The 19237-nt window shown below is 42.0% G+C and overlaps 1 protein-coding gene across 1 annotated transcript; it reads right to left on the bottom strand.

Annotated features, from left to right (window-relative positions):
• Positions 1–1072: 1072 nt before the first annotated feature.
• LOC306749751 (cytohesin-3) lies at positions 1073–14728 on the bottom strand (the record flags this gene model as incomplete). Its single annotated transcript, XM_079233073.1, has 11 exons — positions 14668–14728; positions 13763–13829; positions 13492–13610; positions 11651–11731; positions 11419–11531; positions 9487–9635; positions 9241–9352; positions 5100–5176; positions 3334–3405; positions 3034–3188; positions 1073–1145 (listed from the first exon to the last, which is right to left on the bottom strand). Exons 1-11 carry the CDS (start codon positions 14703–14705, stop codon positions 1073–1075), a joined length of 1056 nt encoding a protein of 351 aa, XP_079089199.1. The 5' UTR covers positions 14706–14728.
• Positions 14729–19237: the final 4509 nt, after the last annotated feature.

Here is a 19237-nt window from a genome sequence, read left to right as displayed (position 1 = left end):
GGGGTCACTGCTCTGCAAAAAAAAAGCTTCACAAAGTCGCTCTTCCACTGTTGTAAAGCTGTTGAACTAAAAAGGTGAACGGGTATCGGCTACGGCCCTTATGATTTAAATGCTACATAAACACAACAGAGAAAGGAGAAAATAAAACAGTATGTACAATATATTCTATACATGCATCATGTAAATTGGGGGGCTGCCTCTTTTTTGTTAAACAAATTAAGAAAATAAATACAAAAGAAACTTGAACACAGAGGTGGATCTTCAATACATCAAATGACCGTTTATAGCTTTTTAAAACTGTGGTCACATAAAAGGTTAATTACACTCAATATATGTGAAGTATTCCTCAACCTGCATCCAATGCTTTGCCTTCAAAGAAGAAATACGGGCATTTTATGTCAATGAAGTTTGAGTTTGTAGAAGAAATCTGTGTTTGCATATACAGATAGTGTCACTTCACTAAAATCAGACCAGCTGATTTATACGATTGAGGCTTTCTGTAGTTCCAGGAGACTACAACACATTATTGGTGGCAGTTGTCAGAAGGACATTTTGGTTCAAGATAAAATGTCGACTGGCATCTAGGAGTCTTGTTAGCAGACAGGCGAACAGTCTGGATGAAAGGGATGCCATATGAGGAGGAGGAATATTCAGGATTCAAATCCTCCCGTAGATTTAACTCCTTGTATGTCCAGCAGAGGGCAAACTCGTCACAGCCACACTGCAAAGATTTCCCAGGATTCCAGTCACGGCTTTAGTCCTCATTCGTTTGTCCATTTGTTTTCATCCGGCTTAGTAAAGTTTTTTTTAATTTGCACGCAGTCCCCCAAAACGAACATCAGTGTCCAGGGCCTGTGTCGGATGAAAACCCAAGAAATGATTGGCAGACATCTTCTGGTGGAAATGAACTAGAAAAACTCCAACCTGTGTCTGCGGCTCATCCTCCAGACCTGAAAAACAAACGAGAGGGGTTTCACGGCCCCCGAGATGCAACGCACACACACACATGCCAGGACTCCGCTGGTCACAGACGCGGTGGCGATGCGGGGGCGTGGTCAAAGGCGGACAGTCATCACTTCTTGTTGGCTATCCTCCGCTTCCTGGTGGCCAGCATGTCGTAGAAGGGATCCTTGCTGATGCTCGCTCTGCAAAAAGGAGAGGAAGGATTAAAGTTTCCCACTGCTCATGCCAAACCTATTATAACATATTACACGCTGTCTTGACAATGTTTCAACATTGTGAACAAGATGTATTTTTATTACCAGGGAAACCTGTTCCCATAGAGAGGAGACAAACATTGTTACACATGATCAAGTCGGGATGTTTTGAGTATTTTAGGCGGGGTCCAGTAATTTCTCTTGGTACTAACTTGTCCTTAATCTGTTTTGTATTGATCAGTCGCTGCATCTTAACCAAAGCACATCCCGCCTAGTGTTTGTATTGCTTTCTGGTGTATCTAGAGAGAAACCCGTTCACTTTAATTCGGAGTGATCAACACCGAAGCCAGGCTTGTACTGTGATTTGTTACACTTTTAACACACTGATCAACAACATGCACCCAGTAAACAACTTAAATGTTGCACTAGTCAATTTAAAGCAATCTCAGAGGAAGAAGCTGTCTATCAAAATGTATGTAGGAAAGTACAATTATTATTAATTATTATTATTATTAATAAGTGTGTGGTATTAGAAACAACATGAAGCAGCATTGTCATTCGTTTGTCGTGGTTCTGTAAGTCACTCTGCTATTCACTCCTTTTTGCTCTGCTTTGGTCCCCACCAACTCCTGAGGGAAATGTCTGGCTCTTCAACTGAAAAATGTTCCACTTTGATCACCAGCTAGTTGCTTTGTCCCTTTTTTATTAGGCAAGTGACTTAAATGGTTCCATAGTTCTCCACGCTCCTTGTAGGAAAATCAAAGCCTCATAAAAGCGACTAAAAACTGCCAACACTGAACAACACTGACTAACCCTCAGCCTTCCCAGCAGAAGAACCGTAGACATGCTGAGCTGGACAGTTGTGTCCGTGCGTGCGTGTGTGTAACCTCGCACCACAAGAGTAGTTTCCAGTCTTGCAGATGAGTCAGGTGGGACAGCGTGGATACACTGCACTGTGTGTGTGTGTGAGAATGTGAATCTGCTGACCACAGGACAGTCTGCCGCCCCAGCAGCTGAGTCAAGTGAGAAGGTGTTTGAGGCAGCACAGCTCTGTCCTGCCGAGTCCAATCTCTGATATTTCATTCTTCCAACAATGGCCGGAAGAGGCTTTTACAATATGATGTCCAGCGCAACTGGACTAAAACGCTGCTAGTTAACACTTGTGCTTTTGCACTGAAAGCTCTGAGACATGCCACATGCAGTGAGGAATCTGAAGGTCACCTGACTAAATCTACCAAACAGAAAAAAGGACCACCTTTCTCCTCTTTCCAATCACTTTAACTGTGCGTTAAGGAGCCTCACTCTGAACAAGATTTCCAGTAACTTAGCCAAAAGAACCATCACTTCCATTTAATGGATAAACATATGTCAATGCTAAGTGTATTTCAATGTAATTAAAGCATTGTATAATACGATTTCTGCTGTGGTATTGATCACATTTTCCAAGTTAGCCGAAAAGCACCTCAAAGAGTGCAGCAAGGCAAAGTGCCTGAGTTGTGTGTGTGTGTGTGTGTGTGTGTGTGTGTGTGTGTGTGGTGTGTGTGTGTGTGTGTGTGTCTGCTGAGCTCCAATCAAAGGGAAGCAAGCTTATCCAGCAGAGCAGAAATCACCCCTGAGTGTTATCTGTGTAGAAGTGTGAGAAACAGAGTCACATTTAGTCACCAGCGTGTGTGTGTGTGTGTGTGTGTGTGTGCGTGTTTGTTTGTGCTGGTCTGCACATTTCTGATTAAGCTCACGTCCCTGTGTGTGTGTGTGTGTGTGTGTGTTGCTTTCTCACAGTCAAGGTCAGACATGAGAGCCCCACAAGGGAGCAGCCCGGCGTTGGCTAAGTGCCCTCTCAGTGTAAATGGATCCACACGAACACGGCGTCTCTTACTTGATGGATTTGATCCACTCCTCCTTCTCCTCCGGCGTGGGGGCCGATATCCTGTACACCACGTGGTTGCCCTCGACAACTCGCCCGTCCGCCTCCGTCTTGCAGGCCTTGATCACCTGACCTTTGTGGCTGGGGTTGTAGAGCTCGAAGCAGTTCTGGGGAAACAGGAAGCAACCAATTGATAAACAATCTCCTTTTCTTTCTTTCTTTTTTCTAAGTTTATGATCTCTCTATGAATTTAAATGTAAAAGAGAGACAGATTCAGAGGGACAAGACAGTGTCTGAATTTCAGGTTCTTACAGGTTTCCGGGGCTCGTCCACCTCTCTGATGCTGAGGTTCTCCAGAGGAATAATCCCACGAGGCTCTTTATCCTGGAAACACACACACACACACACATTCTGTCAGTGCGTGCATGTCTCATGAGGACAAAACAAGTGTGTAAAGAGGGTGCAACGACACGTAATTTAGAAAGGATCCTGACCGAATAAAATCACTCACTCAAAAGTCTTTGAAGAAACAGAATGAATTCTGCTTCATTGTATCAGTAGAATAGATCCTTCAGGTCAAATCCGACTGAACCCATATTTAAAACATGAGGCCTCTTGGTCCCACCACTGTATTCATTGTTGCTAGTGTTTTTTCTTTCTTTCAATGAAGTGCACATTTTCAATACATCCTGTCAACAAAAAACCTGCTTCTTCAGTTAAAGATATTTATTTTCATGGTGTTTAACTTCTTCCAGACATTAAATGTGTTACAGATTTACAAGATGACTAGTTATCTAGCAAGGAGCAAAACTAATGTCACAAAGTTGACGCAGTAAAAAAAAATCACGCGACATGCGGCGCCCTTCATTTCCACCGAAAGTATTTTATCCATTATCTCTACATAATGAGCCTGCCGCCATCAAAGTAAAAAATCAAGGGGGTGGTAAAAGCACATTTGAAGTTTTTATTCATCCTGGTCACGTAGGGGACAGCACCCGAGGGAAGCTTAACCCTGCGCTCTCTACATCCTCCATCTTCCACCCTCCAGCGTTTGTGTCTGCGGGGCCAGATGTGAGGGGGGACCTTGAGGAACAGCCTTGTGTCCTGCTTGTCATCTTCCTACTAATGAGGGGGCACAGCAGGGGGAGGAAATGCCCTGGGACGGCCGCTCACAGCTGGTTGTGTGTGTCTTTTTTTTTTTTTTGGAGTGTGTGTACCCCCACTGAAGTGTGTGTGTGTGAGCCGAGGGATTGGGGTGTTCTCAAAAAAGGGGTGAAGCGTGGGTTGACAGACAGCGGGCTGGGGGAGGCACTTGGCTTGCGGCTTAGCGGTGCCAGATGTTTGCCGTAGACTTTACAGATGTTTCCTATGATGCCTTGTGTCAATTGCTGGAGTGAAGTTCATTTAGGTCAAAGGGGATGCATTTGTTGAAGTGCAGAGCTGGAAGGAAAAGACCTCTGTCTTTAACTGTGTGTGTATGTGTGACTATGTGTGTGCCCTTTATTCTTTATATTTTAATCCAACTTAACTTAACCTGTTTCACACACTTAGCTAAACTGCCAAAATTAGATATAATATTAAAAACATTTAAACTATATTTATTGAGAAATTATTGTTTTTATATTTTCGGAAATATGCTGATTTGATTTTTTGCAGAGAGTTAGCTGAGAAGATGGATACCACTCACTTCTGTCTGTTAAATAGGAAACAAGAACCAGCGTGTATTAGCTTAACCGAGCATAAAGCCTGGGTATGTACCAAAAAAAAGGACCAAAGCCAAAATGTAAAAACAAGAATCTCTGGTGTTTAGGAGGGTTGTGTGGTGGCCAATTTCCTGGCTGGCTTCTCCATGTCGTCACCATGAGTTGGCAACCAGTGGATACTCCAGAGAGCCACCAGTCCTGGCCAAAAAATAGTCACAGAACACAGACACAGAACACAGAACCCGCTATAAATCTTTTCATCTAACTCTCTGCATGTTCCTTTAAGCTCTTGTATGTGAGTAATCTGCAAAGAGATGAATTGTTGTGTAATATACACAACAGATTGAGTTTGTTCTGACACATAATAAAACTTACTGTTGTGTATTCAAAGTAATAGAGGCAGTTGTCGGTCAGAATGAACCACCGTCTCTTCCACGTCTTCACCCGGCCGCCTGCGGAGAAGAAAACGTACCGTTTGAGTTCCAACTTAAGAGGCGGCAGTGTTTGTGCATGGAGAGGTCAACCTGCAGGAGACCATAGCTCCACGTGCCACATCTGGTTCTGATCATCAGCTCTCTGCATTATTAGGCTCAGTCAGAGGCCTCCAGCACCTCCTCCCAGTCTCGAGAGATGGATGCCCGAGGGCTCTGCAGGGCTCGTTCAGCACAGTGTTACCTTCCAGGAGAAACATACCACGTACACGTGACAACTAAAGCGGGAGTGCACTCAACTGGTCTAACCAATGAGAGTGACGGATTTTATGAGCTTTATGAGCCTGCTTTTAAAATAAATAAAAAAAACTGAGGCAGAAAACTGTAATGATCATTGCAGAGAACGTTTGAATTTGGAATATGTGTAAATACAAGAAGCCAAACAGTTTAATTTTATGATACAATTAAACATCTGAATGTAGCAATAATATAAGGATAACTCCTTAGAAGAGACACATTCTCTCCATCTGCTTCAGATGAAAGAAGATTATTGGGATTATTGGATTTTCTGTTAATTACATCATCAGTGATGCAATTTACCTATGTAATCCCCAAAAAACACAATGTGTCTGATGTCAATATGTGTCCCATAATAACATGTTTGCTGATTTAACAGAATGAGCACAAAGCAGCCGTTACTGATGTAATCAATATGAAATGTTCTCTTGACCCAGATTTCACTATATACTGCTAGCTCGAGTAAAATCCCAAATCTGTAGTGTATTATTTATGAGAAATGTTTACGTTCAGATGCACTTGCTGCATTTAACTCATTAAAATTAATGTGGATTTCAAATGTGGTCTACTGGTCTACTACTGTCGGGTTAATACAACATATTCAAGTTTTATTTTGTCAGTCTGGAGAGCTATTTATCTTATTTAGACGTATGTTTAACTTCATCCTGAAAACCTGACATTCATCTTGGATTTCCGGTGCAGGAAGGATGTTTGCATCCTTCTAATGCTGATTTATCACTCCCTTGTTTCTTTAAGGACACTCCGGAGAGGGAGTATGTGCACAAGTGACAGGGAGTTAAAAGTCTTGCATCTCTCAATTTCATATTTTTAATTGTTGAACAGGATAAAAAAGGTCTAAAGTGTAATTTAGTCAACATCTTATTTGTTTAAAGTCGTTGCATGCAGAGCAGGCACAGTATTGCCTATAATGCTTTGACAGCAGATCTCCCTGTTCCATTCAAATCAATGTGGAGGTCAGGAAAAGCTGTTTGCATCCGTCCATGTCTCTTTAGTCTGTCCCAGAATCTAGCTTAGCTGAGCTCTGACAGTTTCCTCACTTGACCAACAGGGCTGTTTTGTGACCCTTCAGTAGACACAAAGCCTTTTTAAAGATATGTTTAAATAACTTTATTTTATGACATGCTGTTCACGCGTGCTGATGATGGATTCAGGCATAGCAGCAGGCTCAGTCCTGGATAATAATGAAGTGTAATGAGATAGATATGATGTTGAACACCCGAGTGCTTCATTTAAACAAAAACAAAACAAAAATCTCTTATAAAGCAGGGACTCCGCTGATGGAGCTGAAATTAGCGAGGAATTCACTAATGGGGGAAAACTGGACCTAAAATGATGTGACAAGTGCAGCTGATGGGGTAATGAGCAAATGAGAAAGAGAGAGAGGTTGGGGGTCTGTACAGGAAGAGAAGGAGCAGCAGCGTGGGGTACTGAGGCCTGTGGGACAGGAACAGAGGGAGGAGAATGACAATAGGCCAGGGTCTCCTGTATTTCACTGCATGACCAGCCACGCAGCGGTAGGTGTACACATTCCCACAGCGCAGACTCAAGCAGCCCATTCATTCATAAAGCTGAGCGTGTGTGTTCTGGCAGACAGCTACACAGCTCTACAGCTACACAGGAGCTGTATGACGCGTAGGGCCGTCTCTAGTGGTTCAAAGCATTCTGGTTGCTTGTTTCAGGGACTCTACAAGGATTATGGGGGGGAATCAAAGCATGCAGCTGTTTCATTTAGTCGTTTAGTTGACTTACTAATGTTTTAAGGGGTAATTTGAGTTTTCACTTTCTCGCTGAGAGATAGCTGAGGAGATTGATCCCACGTTCATGCCTGTAAGCGAAACGTGAAGCTGACATTACAGCCAGCAGCTTGGTTAGTTGAGAACATCGCAGAGATTGGAAAGACACGACAGTGGCGTCGACCTTATCCTCCAACTCTTAGCAGAAATGCAATAAAGCACACTTCAAAAAGTTCACACTATTCCTTTAAACAAGTGCAATTCAAATCAGTTGTCTTGAACAATATGGAATTGAACATGAAGGTGAAAGCACCCGTAATTCCCCAGTATACGTGTCCACTGGGTTGTTAAACTGCATGCACCACAACTACAGTGAATACAGTAGGTCAGTAAAATAAAGCAATCTTGAATTTAATTTTCGCATCTATATAAGGGGTTTTAAATCACTTGAATTAATTGGGATTTCTTTCAAACTTAAAAAAACATTTAATCTGGTTATCGTGGCACATGTTAGTGAAAAGAGGAATAATAATAAAGGGAATGTGCACTGTGGTGGACAGTTATCTTTTCTTTTCTTTTTCGCGGTCACACCATCTGAGACGGGCCCTCTGCGTCATCCAGAGCCACAAGAGGAATGCAGCCAATCCTCATGCAGAATTAGAGATCTCTGACCTCCAACTCGCCTTGCCTTTGAATGAGATAACCCGTCGCCTCAAAATGCTGTTCTTATTAGCCAAATAACAACTCTGACACAATAAGCCAATTACATGAGACGGCTAGCATGTTCAGGGACCCGGTGTGCTAAGGAGATAATGGCAGCCAATGCCAGTGTGAGGGCATCGAGAAGGATGGAGGAAGGAGCATTACCTACCTCCTAATACAGATTGTTAAGAAGGGACAGCCATCAAAGAACAGAATGAGAGAACAGAACAAAAGGTGAAAGTGTGAGAGGTTAGAGAAAAGGAGCGTGGAACCAAAAACAGAAGGATTTTTGAAGGACACATCAAGCACAAAAATCACAATGCCAGTAATCAGAGAAAGGAGCATGCGTTAAGTGAGAGGAGAGACAATACGAGACAAAACGAAGAGGACAGGTCACGAGATGAAGGACGAGGGACGAAAAGACACTTTGCAGTTCCTTCACAGATCTACTAGCAACCATATCGAGCACCATCATGAAGGAGGACAGTTTCCGGGCAAAAATTAAGCTGTTGTAAGCAGAAATGATGAGCAAACTAAAATGAGTTTTGACCACATTTTAATATCTGCAGCTTAGTAAATACCTATTTCTTGGGAAGAGTCAGCTCTGCTAACATGAACAACTTTGTTAGCTAGCTCATTAGCCAGAGTTAGTAGTGTATTCACGATGGGATAAATATTTCAATGTGCTGGTGATGTAGAGTTTTGTACACCTGTGTTAGCGCAAAGGGCTCACAACTAAAGATAAGCTAAAAGGCTACAGTCATGCTAGTGGCTTTGTGTGGCTGGATTTGGATGGTGTGACACCACTATTGATATATTTCTCCATTTTAGACTATCAAGTTCGTCCGTTCTCTCAAAAGACAGCGCTATCAAGACAGTTAACAACTCGTGTACTAAAGTTCACCTACACTGAACTTGCAAATTTAAGCAAATTTGAGGAGTTCCCCTGTAGTGAAATAATTTAACATAATATTACAAATGCTAGTGTGGCCAGGACCTTTAATCCTTAGAAAACATGATTACAAATATGAAATACTCAATATTTGTATAGGTTTAATTGGTGTCTGTCAGCATACTGGGGCAAATCTGAACTTAATGTTTAATTCTGCTGGAATTGTCAAATTCTGAGTTATGTAACTTCGGCTATTTTCAGCCATTATTGCCCAAGAGCGGTCAACCTCCAGCATGGCTGCCTGGACGCCCGTCATATACAAGATACATACAAACAAACAGCACTCATCACCAGGGAAATAAAGGATACTTCTCAGCAAAATTGATGTTGAGGGTATGCTTACAAATCAAGGTTACTTCTTTGACTCTAAATGCACATACCGAGCTTTAGGAGCCAGCCTTCTCTGTCGGGGTTGAAGAACGTGTGCGTCAGATCGTTCCCATCATCTTCTGGGATTTTGAAGGGCTCGTTTTTGATGCTGTCGTAAAGGTTCTGCAGACAGGTGAAGGGACAGTATTAATCAAAAAGGTGAACCGTAAGGGAAACACCTCACTTGTATGGAGTAGTTGGGACACAGAGATCAGTCATTGCACAGACAAACAAACGGATCACAGACAACTTCTCACCCTGAGAAGCTCCTCTGGCAGATCTCCTCCTTCGTTGATGCCTCTGTTCATGGAGATGAAGCGTTCCACAGGGGGCTTGTCTCTGACGTTGGGGTTATGGAGGCTGGTGTTCAGCATGATGATGGCAAAGGACAGCACGTAGCAGGTATCTGAGAGCAACAACAGGGAATCATATAGATCAAACATACATAACAGGTAATTCATAATATTTATAATTATTTTCATAATATTTGTATCATTTTCTTATTGCTTGTTCCCGTTTCTTCTTTCACATTTTTTATGTTGCCATTATAGACAAGCAAGTCCTAATTCCTCTAAATGTAGATTTCTTTAGTTGTTATTCCTTTAAAATAGTTTGCTGTGTGGCTGGTAGGAACAGACAAAGACTATATGCATCCCATCTTTTTGTGCTGCATTTGTATTTGAGAGAGAGAGGTGTACGTGGGATCAAAAGTGAGAGGGGGAGGCAGGCTTTTGTCTCTCTACTGTGAGTTAATGTTCAGACACACACGGGCCAGTGGCTGCCTTTTAAATGAATCATTCATTCCTCGCTGTCTGCATCCTCTCACTGACACAGTTTGGCCCTGGCTGTCCTGCGCTGTCTATTGTCTGCCCACTAACAAAATACTCGATAAAAAAAAGAGAAGCTTTGGACACAGTGTGTAATACGGGGCAAGAGCAGCTGCTATAACTGTGAGAGGAATGTCGGTGTATTAAAAAACTTGATGTGCATGATGAAACACAGAGAGAGATGGGTTGCTCATTCCGCTGGGGATCAAAGATCGCTGGTTTATTTGATGGTTTTATGAGCTCAGTGTTTGGTTGCTGCTTCATTCATGGATTTAAGCTGCTGTACTGCTCTGCACCCACAACGGTCTTACACACAAACATACATGCAGATCGTCATAATGTCGCAGCCTGTAGAAACCCCCATATCTCTAAAAAGTCAAAAAAATGCCTTCTGTGTGGCTTCACCACCCTCCATTATTACATTTCATTTAGTACCTGAGCATGCAACACAATTCGTTGCTCTAAAACCTCTTTAATTATTTACTGACCGTTGTAGTTGTAGGTGTTGTTTATCACAAGACTATGTATCACTCAGCCTGATTCCATCTTCCTAAATAATGGATGTCCCTTGTTTGTTGCTGGTTGTTTACTCTGAACTCATCTTCTGCTGATGTGATCTGTAGTTACTGTAATCTGGTTAATCCTCATTGAGCTTTAGTTACAGAAACTCTGGCTTAATGATTGAAATGCATTAAAAAAATACAGGCCATCACTCAATGCACCCTCCACCCTCGGGCAGTACTTCTGTTGGCACATTACGCTAAATTGCTTATCAGTGCATTGACTTTGTCCAACATAATGAATTTCACACTTTGCTCTTTTGTATCCCGGAGGGTACTTTTGATGATTCCAAGTGGAAAGATTAGCTCAATTCATTAAAAATAATCGGAAGTTACGATTAAAAAGAGAAGAAATCTGCACGGAGTCAGCTGTAACATCAACACTGTGGCAATTAAGAGTGATTTAAAACTATGCAGCAAGAAACTAGAGAAGTTGAAACAGTTAGCTAAAAGTAATGGATTAAATGGCCAGTATAGCTAGATTAATGGCAATGGCTAAAGTAATGGATCAATTATGAATATTTCTATAGGTAACGTATATTCATTAATTTGCTTAAAGTAATAGTTAAATTGCTTAAACATTTGGTCAAATGAAACTGGACCAAACCGACCTAAACACTAACTGTTTGATTGCATGAAAAAAATGTTGTAACAATATTTACTTCTATAACCAACATTGTCAAATCAACATCCAGTTTAAAATCAATTAAAATGAAGACATTTGCAACAGGAAGGGGCTCATCTGACAAAAAAAGGTTGAGGACCACCAGTTTACACGGCAGTAGCCTGCTTTGTGTCTGACCTGTCGACTGGAAGACTCCGGGGTTGCACTGGCAGTACCGCGAGGCAAAGCTCTCCATCATGCGGTCAATCTTCTGGGCTTCACCTGGCAAACGGAAACTCCACAGGAACTGGCTACAATTGGAGAGAAGAGGAAGGGATTTCATTAGTGATGCCACAGGGAGTCAGGGTGCACATGGCAGAGCCGCTGGAACTTTTTCTGTTCAATATTTTTGGTCAATCGTTGTGCTGACCGGAGTGCTTGGACGAGATTGAGGTCTGCAAACTCATGCAGCTCCACAAACGCCTGCAGCACCTTGAGGTTGAAGTCATCCCTGGTGGGAAAAAAAATACATGTGAGCAAATCTGATTCCCAATGTCATTCTGTCGCTAAGCAATTCATTTTATGTCAAGGAGCAAGAAGACAATCCAGAGAAGATGTAAGATAACTCTCAACACAATGTGAACCCAGAAGACAAGGTGGTGGAAACCATTTCTTCCATGAAAGCATTTCTCAACCTGAATTCCTGTTTCTCAGCATTCCTGTCATGTTTGTGCCCTTATTCATACCGGGTGCTGAGCGTGTGGTCTGGAAGCAATTTAAACAGCTGGCCGATGCTGAGTATTTCTCCACTCTAAGGGGGCGGGTGGGCTGATGAAAAACAGCTTAAACCAAACCCAGGCTCTTTTGGTCAGAATTTAGTTTGGCCATTGGTGGGATTTTTGTAGGAAAAGTCAACAGCTGCTCTCAGGCTGCGGCCACAGCTTCCCTGATCATGTTTGTTGTACATCAGGGGCCATGATACTGATCCTGTATCGTCTTTGTGATGTGTATTGTTCAACATTTGGGGTTTATTTGTAGAAAGACATTGCAGAGGCTGAGAAAAGTACAGAAAGCATTGGCTAACAGGAAACAAACATCAAACTTGTTTCGCAATAACTGTAATTATTTGGCCGATGACTTGGGGGCTTTCTTCTTCTTGAACCCTACACTGGAGTCTGCAGCCAAATACAATGAATCCTGTCCTATGATGGTTATATATGAGGTGTATTGCTTGAGGCATATTTATTACAAAGAAATGTAAATGTGGCCTGCTGTTCGTAAAAAATGAAATTGCAAATACACAGCATGTGTCTCAGTGTGATCGCAATGAGTGTATTATAGTATGTAACAAACAAAGCTGAATTATACAGGAAAAATAAAAAGGCCTGGTTGCGTAATTTAGGAGTCAATCACCCACATCCATCTCCCACGATCTATTCTCCTTCTTCCCTCCTTTTCACGTGTGCTTCCCTCCTGTTTTCCCCCCTCTTCATCTCCCTCTCCACTCAGCATGTAATGATAGGTTCTTGCTCCCTGCATAAGCTCAATTAGTGATAATTACTGAGCGTAAACCCTCAGCCAGTGTTTAGTGTGATTTCCACCGGGTAGGTGGCCTCTTTGATGATCCTCCACGAGCAAAGCCTATTGCCATCAAGAGGAGTCCCAAGAGTCCCCCCCCAACTTTCAGCTTCATTCACAATGTGTGTGTGTGTGTGTGTTTCATTGCTTCATTGCTTGTGTGTCTACTGCTGCAGCTCAGCACCTGTACAGAGGTAGGATATTACAGACTTTAGTCAAGTTTAGACAGTGCTGTATTTATATAGGATTCCCTTTAAAATTAATATTAATTTTGTAAAAATATACTTTACCTTTTTCTGTTTAATTTAGCTATACTTCCTCTCAGTCTCTCTCTATGCCCTCTCGCAGCTCCCTTTTCCAGTTTTTTTTTTTATTGTATTTTGTCCTTGTACACTATCTAATATCCCCCTCAGATGACACCATTTATCTCCCTGGCTGCAGGACGTCCCTTCTTCTTCATCATCCAGCAGTCTGGCCTGAGATGTGAGGAGCTGGATGGATCTTTTATTGCCAGTGATAAGTCCACATGGGTGGACTATGACAAGACACCCACACTGGCTCGAAGATTCATGTTGGAGGGAGTCAATCGTGCTCTCTATCAATCCAGTCCATAATGTCTTTCTCTAATCACAGGGGGAGCATAAATCTCATGGAAGGACTTCCTCCTGCAGACTGATTGATGCTCTGTCTTACCGCTCGCCCAAGTAATCTCCGATGACGGTCTTGTTAAGGCCCTCGCCCTTGTAGAGGAACTGGGCGATGTCTTCGGGGGTGTGCTGGAGGAGGTCGTTCTCCAGCAGGAACTGGATTCCCTGGTAACGAAAAGAAGAAAATAGGATGGTTGTTTGTCTCATTTGATGATGGAAAATGACAGGGCTGAGAATTGATCACTCTTCAGACCTGAACAAAATCTTTCCTTTCAAGGCTACAGAGACAGCGGAGGCTGTTACAAGACGCACGGTACCTTCTTTGGATCCATGTTGAACTTCTTCCTGCCCATGGCGATCTGTTTGTTTCTCTGGGTTGTTTTACTAGAACACAGATGCATTTAATTCGGGTTACTGGCACGTTTTAACCCTAAACAACACTGAGAATAACAGATTGTCAAGTACCTGAACGTCAAAACACAGCAATATACGTTATTTAAAGTCCCAACAGAGAATTTTATTCCCTGCCACATCTGTTCCCATTAAACGTGTGTGCACATAATCTGAAATAACATATGCACAGAGACAGCGGGCACATACGGTATGCTGCTCATTGACTCTCATTATTTGTTTCATGCAGCTGTTGGTTTGACACTTTTTAGTCAATAAATCAACATTTGATCTACACAAACAATATGGCAACCTAATATTTCTTTGATAAAAAATGCCATCCTTCCCAGCTATGTCTAGGTCAGTTTACACCTTTGTAATTCATTTGCCGTCTCATGCAAACATGTAAATCTGAAACTCTCTTTGAAACAGCCTTTAGAATAGACCATTATGTACAGAAACTATAATGCACACTACTACCTTTTAAAGAATAACAACGTCCACAGAAAATATCACTGAACTAAATGCATAAATAATATATAAAACATCCAAAGGACCAGAACAGTGTGAAGACTATTGCTTTGGCCCTGGTGTCATAATGTGTCTAGTGAATGTACAAGGTACACCTACAATCTAGTGCAATGCAATACATCTCAATTCTACAACTAATAAGCTTATAATGTTCAGTTTTTGTCTCAAGAAGTTGAATTTAAACATTTACACACATGGTGTTGTCGAGCCACCAAGTGCTTGAAAATACTTGATAATTACTCTGTTACTGATATATTAGAGATGTACATCACATGCACAAACTACAACTTCAGTTACTCACCTTTCTCCAACACACGTCAGCTGTTCAATCTCCGTCATGACCTCTGCTATCTCAAACTTCAACCTCTGAGAGAAAAGAGTGAGACTGTTGGTTTCTTTCTTTAAATTAAAACTGGAAAAAGGTTTTATGGCATGGACAGGCAGAGGATGTACTGCAGGTCTATTTGCATTATGTACAGCACGCAAATAGACCTGCAGCGCGACAGTAGATAGGCAAAAAGCATTAACAGGTCAGAATAACTAACTCACAGGTACGGTACTCCTATTTTGGTTTCCAGTTCCACATTAAAATGAGGCGCTATCAACACAGTACATAAAAATCATCAGAAACAAAACTATCAATTTATCTTGAATGCACCACTAATGAACAGAGGCCTCAGCTATTGAGATGTAGCTCAAATGTATCCTGAACATAGTGTACATTCTACTCAAATGTGCAAACACACACCTCAATATCATCGAGCAGCTCTCTCTTCCTGCGTCGGATGTTTGAAAGCTCGTCCCTCTCCTCCAGGGAAAGATCCTCAGGAACTGAAACATGTGATGGAGAAAACACAGCAGACTTTTAACCCTCACGTGTACACGGCTCGCATCACGGTACCCGCTTTGCTCACAAATCTAGTACCTACAAGTTCTTAAGGAGTTCAAAACCACAGATCGGGAAATCGAAAAGGATTCTTCCTCCTCATGCGGTTAAGTGACAGGGCTGCTGCTTGTGCGGCATCGACTGTTTCAGCTTGTTCAGCAGAAGCAACACATAACAAGAGCCTGCATGCTCATCTTAATTAACTAGAGAAAGAGAGAAGGCCCTTAATTATTCCACTTGAAAGTGTTTTGCCCCTTCCCCTCTCCACTTGGCTCAGGGGGAATTCTATTAATAAAACCAATCCAGATTAGGTTTTCTTTCATAAAAAGTGAATTTGCTAATTTAACACGGCCTGCGACCTTGATTCCCCGGCCGTGAGGGTTTCACCGCTCCGGGCAAAAAGAAGGGACGATAACTTGCTTTCTGTTCAACATTTCCTTCCCCCTCACTTTGTCTTTCTGTCTAAATCTTGTTCCTCTTTTTTTTTTATCCCACTCCTCTCTTTCTCTATTTTTCATTCTCCCCCACGCCCATTTTAATTCCAAAAATGTTTCATCCCTCTGCAGCACAAAGATCCTCTGCAATCTTGCTTCATTAAGACAGCTTAGAGGCAGAAGAACGCAAATCTCTCAACGGGAAAATGGCACAACTACTATCACAGTCGCAGCTTTGCGCCTACATGTTGCTACAGGAGAGATAAAAATATATATATATATCACTTGTTATTTTCCCTGGCAGGCAGGAAACAGAGCCAATTAAATGAAAACAAGGTCACTGGGCTCAATAGGAAGCATTCAGCCCACTTTTAATTCAACAGCTTGTTAAAGAGTTGGTTCAGGGGAGCTTAGCGTTGTTATAGACCGTATTCACATTAACACTGAGATAAAAGGTGCTTCTTAACCTAGTTATGTAATCCTGAAGCACCGTGATGAGGGCCAGGTAAACAGCAGGAGAAACAGCTAAGGGATTTTCCTTTGTGGGCCATGTTTTTAATCGACAAGACGAGGGGATAAAAATGCACAATGGCTGAGAGTACGGTAATAAAGATGTTAATTAGCGTTGCTGACCTCCAGCTACCTCACAGCACCCATATGCAATACAACTGTAAGCGCTCTGAATGTGGCTTCAAAGCTAATTAGTGCGCTCAAAAAGTTTCAAGGCTGTTTTACACAATTCTTCAATCTTCTACTTGAGGAGGGCTTTCTGCATCCGTCCATTTGTCCTCCAGAATATCTCAAACAAAGCAGAAGCTAACGTGCCGGTGAAAGATGCATTGCTGCGCTCTGTTTTAAAGGGGAAATGTTTGAAGGAATAGTTCGACATTGTGGGAAATACTCTTGTTATCTTGCCAAGTTAGATAAGAAGAAAAAAATAAATCTCTTATGTTTGTCCAGTATTTATATATGGTTGTTACTTTCATACAGCTAAGGCTACAGGTTAGCAGTTTTACCCTGTTCTAGTCTTTATGCTAATCCAACAACAGCTGCTGACTGTAGCTTCATATTTAAAGGACAGACAAGAGAGTAGCATCAGTCTTTTCATCGAACTCTTTGCAAGAAACTGAACATTTAAATTCACGGATGTAAAATGTTAGACGTTTTGACGTACAATTGTAAAAGACTTAGTTGATATAATGGAAACAAAAACATTAGGAGCCATAATATTGACTATCCATTTGTATGGATATTTGTATGTGTACGTATGTTGCTCAGAGGAAGATGACAGCTCCTTATTTTCCATTTGCCTGAGGCCGTGCATTAGCTAATGGACATTTCTACTGTAACTATGTGCATGATTACAATCTTGATTCATTCCAAATCTAATGAAAAACAGAGGATGCTCACTTTAATGAAAACCCGCCACCATTAATGGGAGAGCATTGCTATTATCCACAAAACCACGTCTTTCTTACTGTATTACATACTGTAATATATGGCTTTCAAGCCACACATTTAATAATAGAAGGGACTGTAAAACCAGTGTTAGGGTTTCTGTTCCATTAGATAATCTGGTTTAGTGGTGGGGGAGCTCCTCTACAGAGGTGGTCCACCAATTACATTATTAACACACCTCCCCCTGACCCTCTATGACTCATTCAGGTAATGAGTTTAGTGTCTTTAGCAAGCAGAGAGGTCATCGTAGGGCTAGTCTTTACCTCCACATTGGCTCAAACCAAACGCTTGAATGTTAATCCACGAAAATAATGTATTGCTTCATAGTAACCAATAGACCTTGGGAGGGTCAGATCGTCCAATAGTGGGCTAGCTGTATTTGGTGGGGTTGTTATTTATTAAACTAGACTTAAAGCCCAACTAAAAATACCTCTGCTATATGGAAGCTCAGAAATTCGTTGCATGGGGTGGAGGGTTGAGAGGGTCCAAAGGGTTTAAACACCAACACGTGCACCACAGAACTAGAGGCTCCAATAATTTCCCCCCTAAAAAACAAATCCCTCAGAATAAATCCCCTGCTGCTCTTCACACCCAAAACTAACAACTGTCCCCGGGCCACCCACTGAAACTAGAGGCTTTGATGGCATTTAAACTAATGCAGGGATACTTTGACACGCACAAACCCACACCAGTCTGCATCAACCCTCTGTTTCATAACTTTCACCACTCTTATGTTGGTCACATATCAATATGCTTAAGCCCTTTGTTATAGTGGACAGACAGAGAGGGAAAATAAATCAGATGTAAAGGCCTTTACCAGTGGCAAGGTACTCAGAGCACATGGAGTTTCAGAAAACATAACCCTGTTACTCTGGTCGGCCCAGTAGCACAATGGGACACATGCAAGGAAGCAGGAAGGCCCGGGAAAGTTGCCCCTGAATCGAGACTTTAATCTGAAACAAGCTGCCCCGAATCCCTCTAACTGTAGACGAAGACATGCTCTGTATTAAAGCCTGGGTCAAAAAGAGACAGACAGACAGACATGTGCATAGAACCACACATGAGCACAAACACTTAGGCCAGCTGGCACTAATCCCACACATTCGCCCTCCCCGCCGCTCAAAACTAGTCTGTCACAGCGGAAGTGTGATGTACAGTTTCACAGCATATGCACAGATGTTGCCGCCAACCAGCCACGGCCTGGCCCTGCCTTTAACCTACTTTGCCTCAGTGATGAAATGATGTGACAGAATATGCAGCCGCACATAGTCTGGCGTAGCTGTCTGCAGAGGCACTTTGACTCTAAGCCACAAAGCAGGAATGCTGGGATGTCAGCACAAAGGCCAACGTGAGGAGGTGAAGGGTCATGATACAGACGGTGAAAGGTCATGCACACAGGAGTCTATGTGCATGTGCGAAAAAACATGCCAGCATGCTGCCACGTAGCAATAGCGATGTGAAACTGAGACTTCGGTGTGACAAAAACAAGAAATCATTATTCAACCATTTATGACTTAAAATGACTAATGAAATTATTTGTGTTTTAGTTGCTTTTAATGACCAGGACAGAGCAGAAATTTCTGGAAATTGAAGACACTGGAAAAGTACAGAGAGCATTGGTGAATATCATGGATATGGAGGGAAAAAAACACACTGCCACACATGCACAATTTTCATGGGAAGTGTAGTTTGTTTAATTAAATGTTGTTTCAGTTTTAGTGAGTTGCTGTTTAACTTTGCTGTGATAGATGCTCTAGAATATGGAAAATAAAATCCCAGTAACATGTTTCATTTTCTTTAGAACGACAGATGAAAGACGTGCTGAATGAGAGCTTAACGAGGAAAACAGCAAAGTCTCCTTTAAAATCTAATGTATTACATGTTCACCTGCAAGACTCTTAACTTCATGCAGGTTGCTCTCTTTTCTATGTTCAGCCGTGATGGCTGTTGGTCCTCATGATAAATACCTACTGTTTCTTTTCCTTCAAGCTGCTGTTACTGCTGAAAATGCAAATAATGATTATTTTAATAAATGTGTAATCTCCAGATTATTTTCTCAATTAAGCCCTTGATTGTTTGGATGAATGCCAGAG

The sequence above is a fragment of the Taurulus bubalis genome, assembly GCF_910589615.1.
Source record: "Taurulus bubalis genome assembly, chromosome: 2".
NCBI classification, from domain to species: Eukaryota; Metazoa; Chordata; class Actinopteri; order Perciformes; family Cottidae; genus Taurulus; species Taurulus bubalis.
Note: the sequence above shows the minus strand (reverse complement) of the source record. Positions and strands in the feature narration are given on the sequence as shown.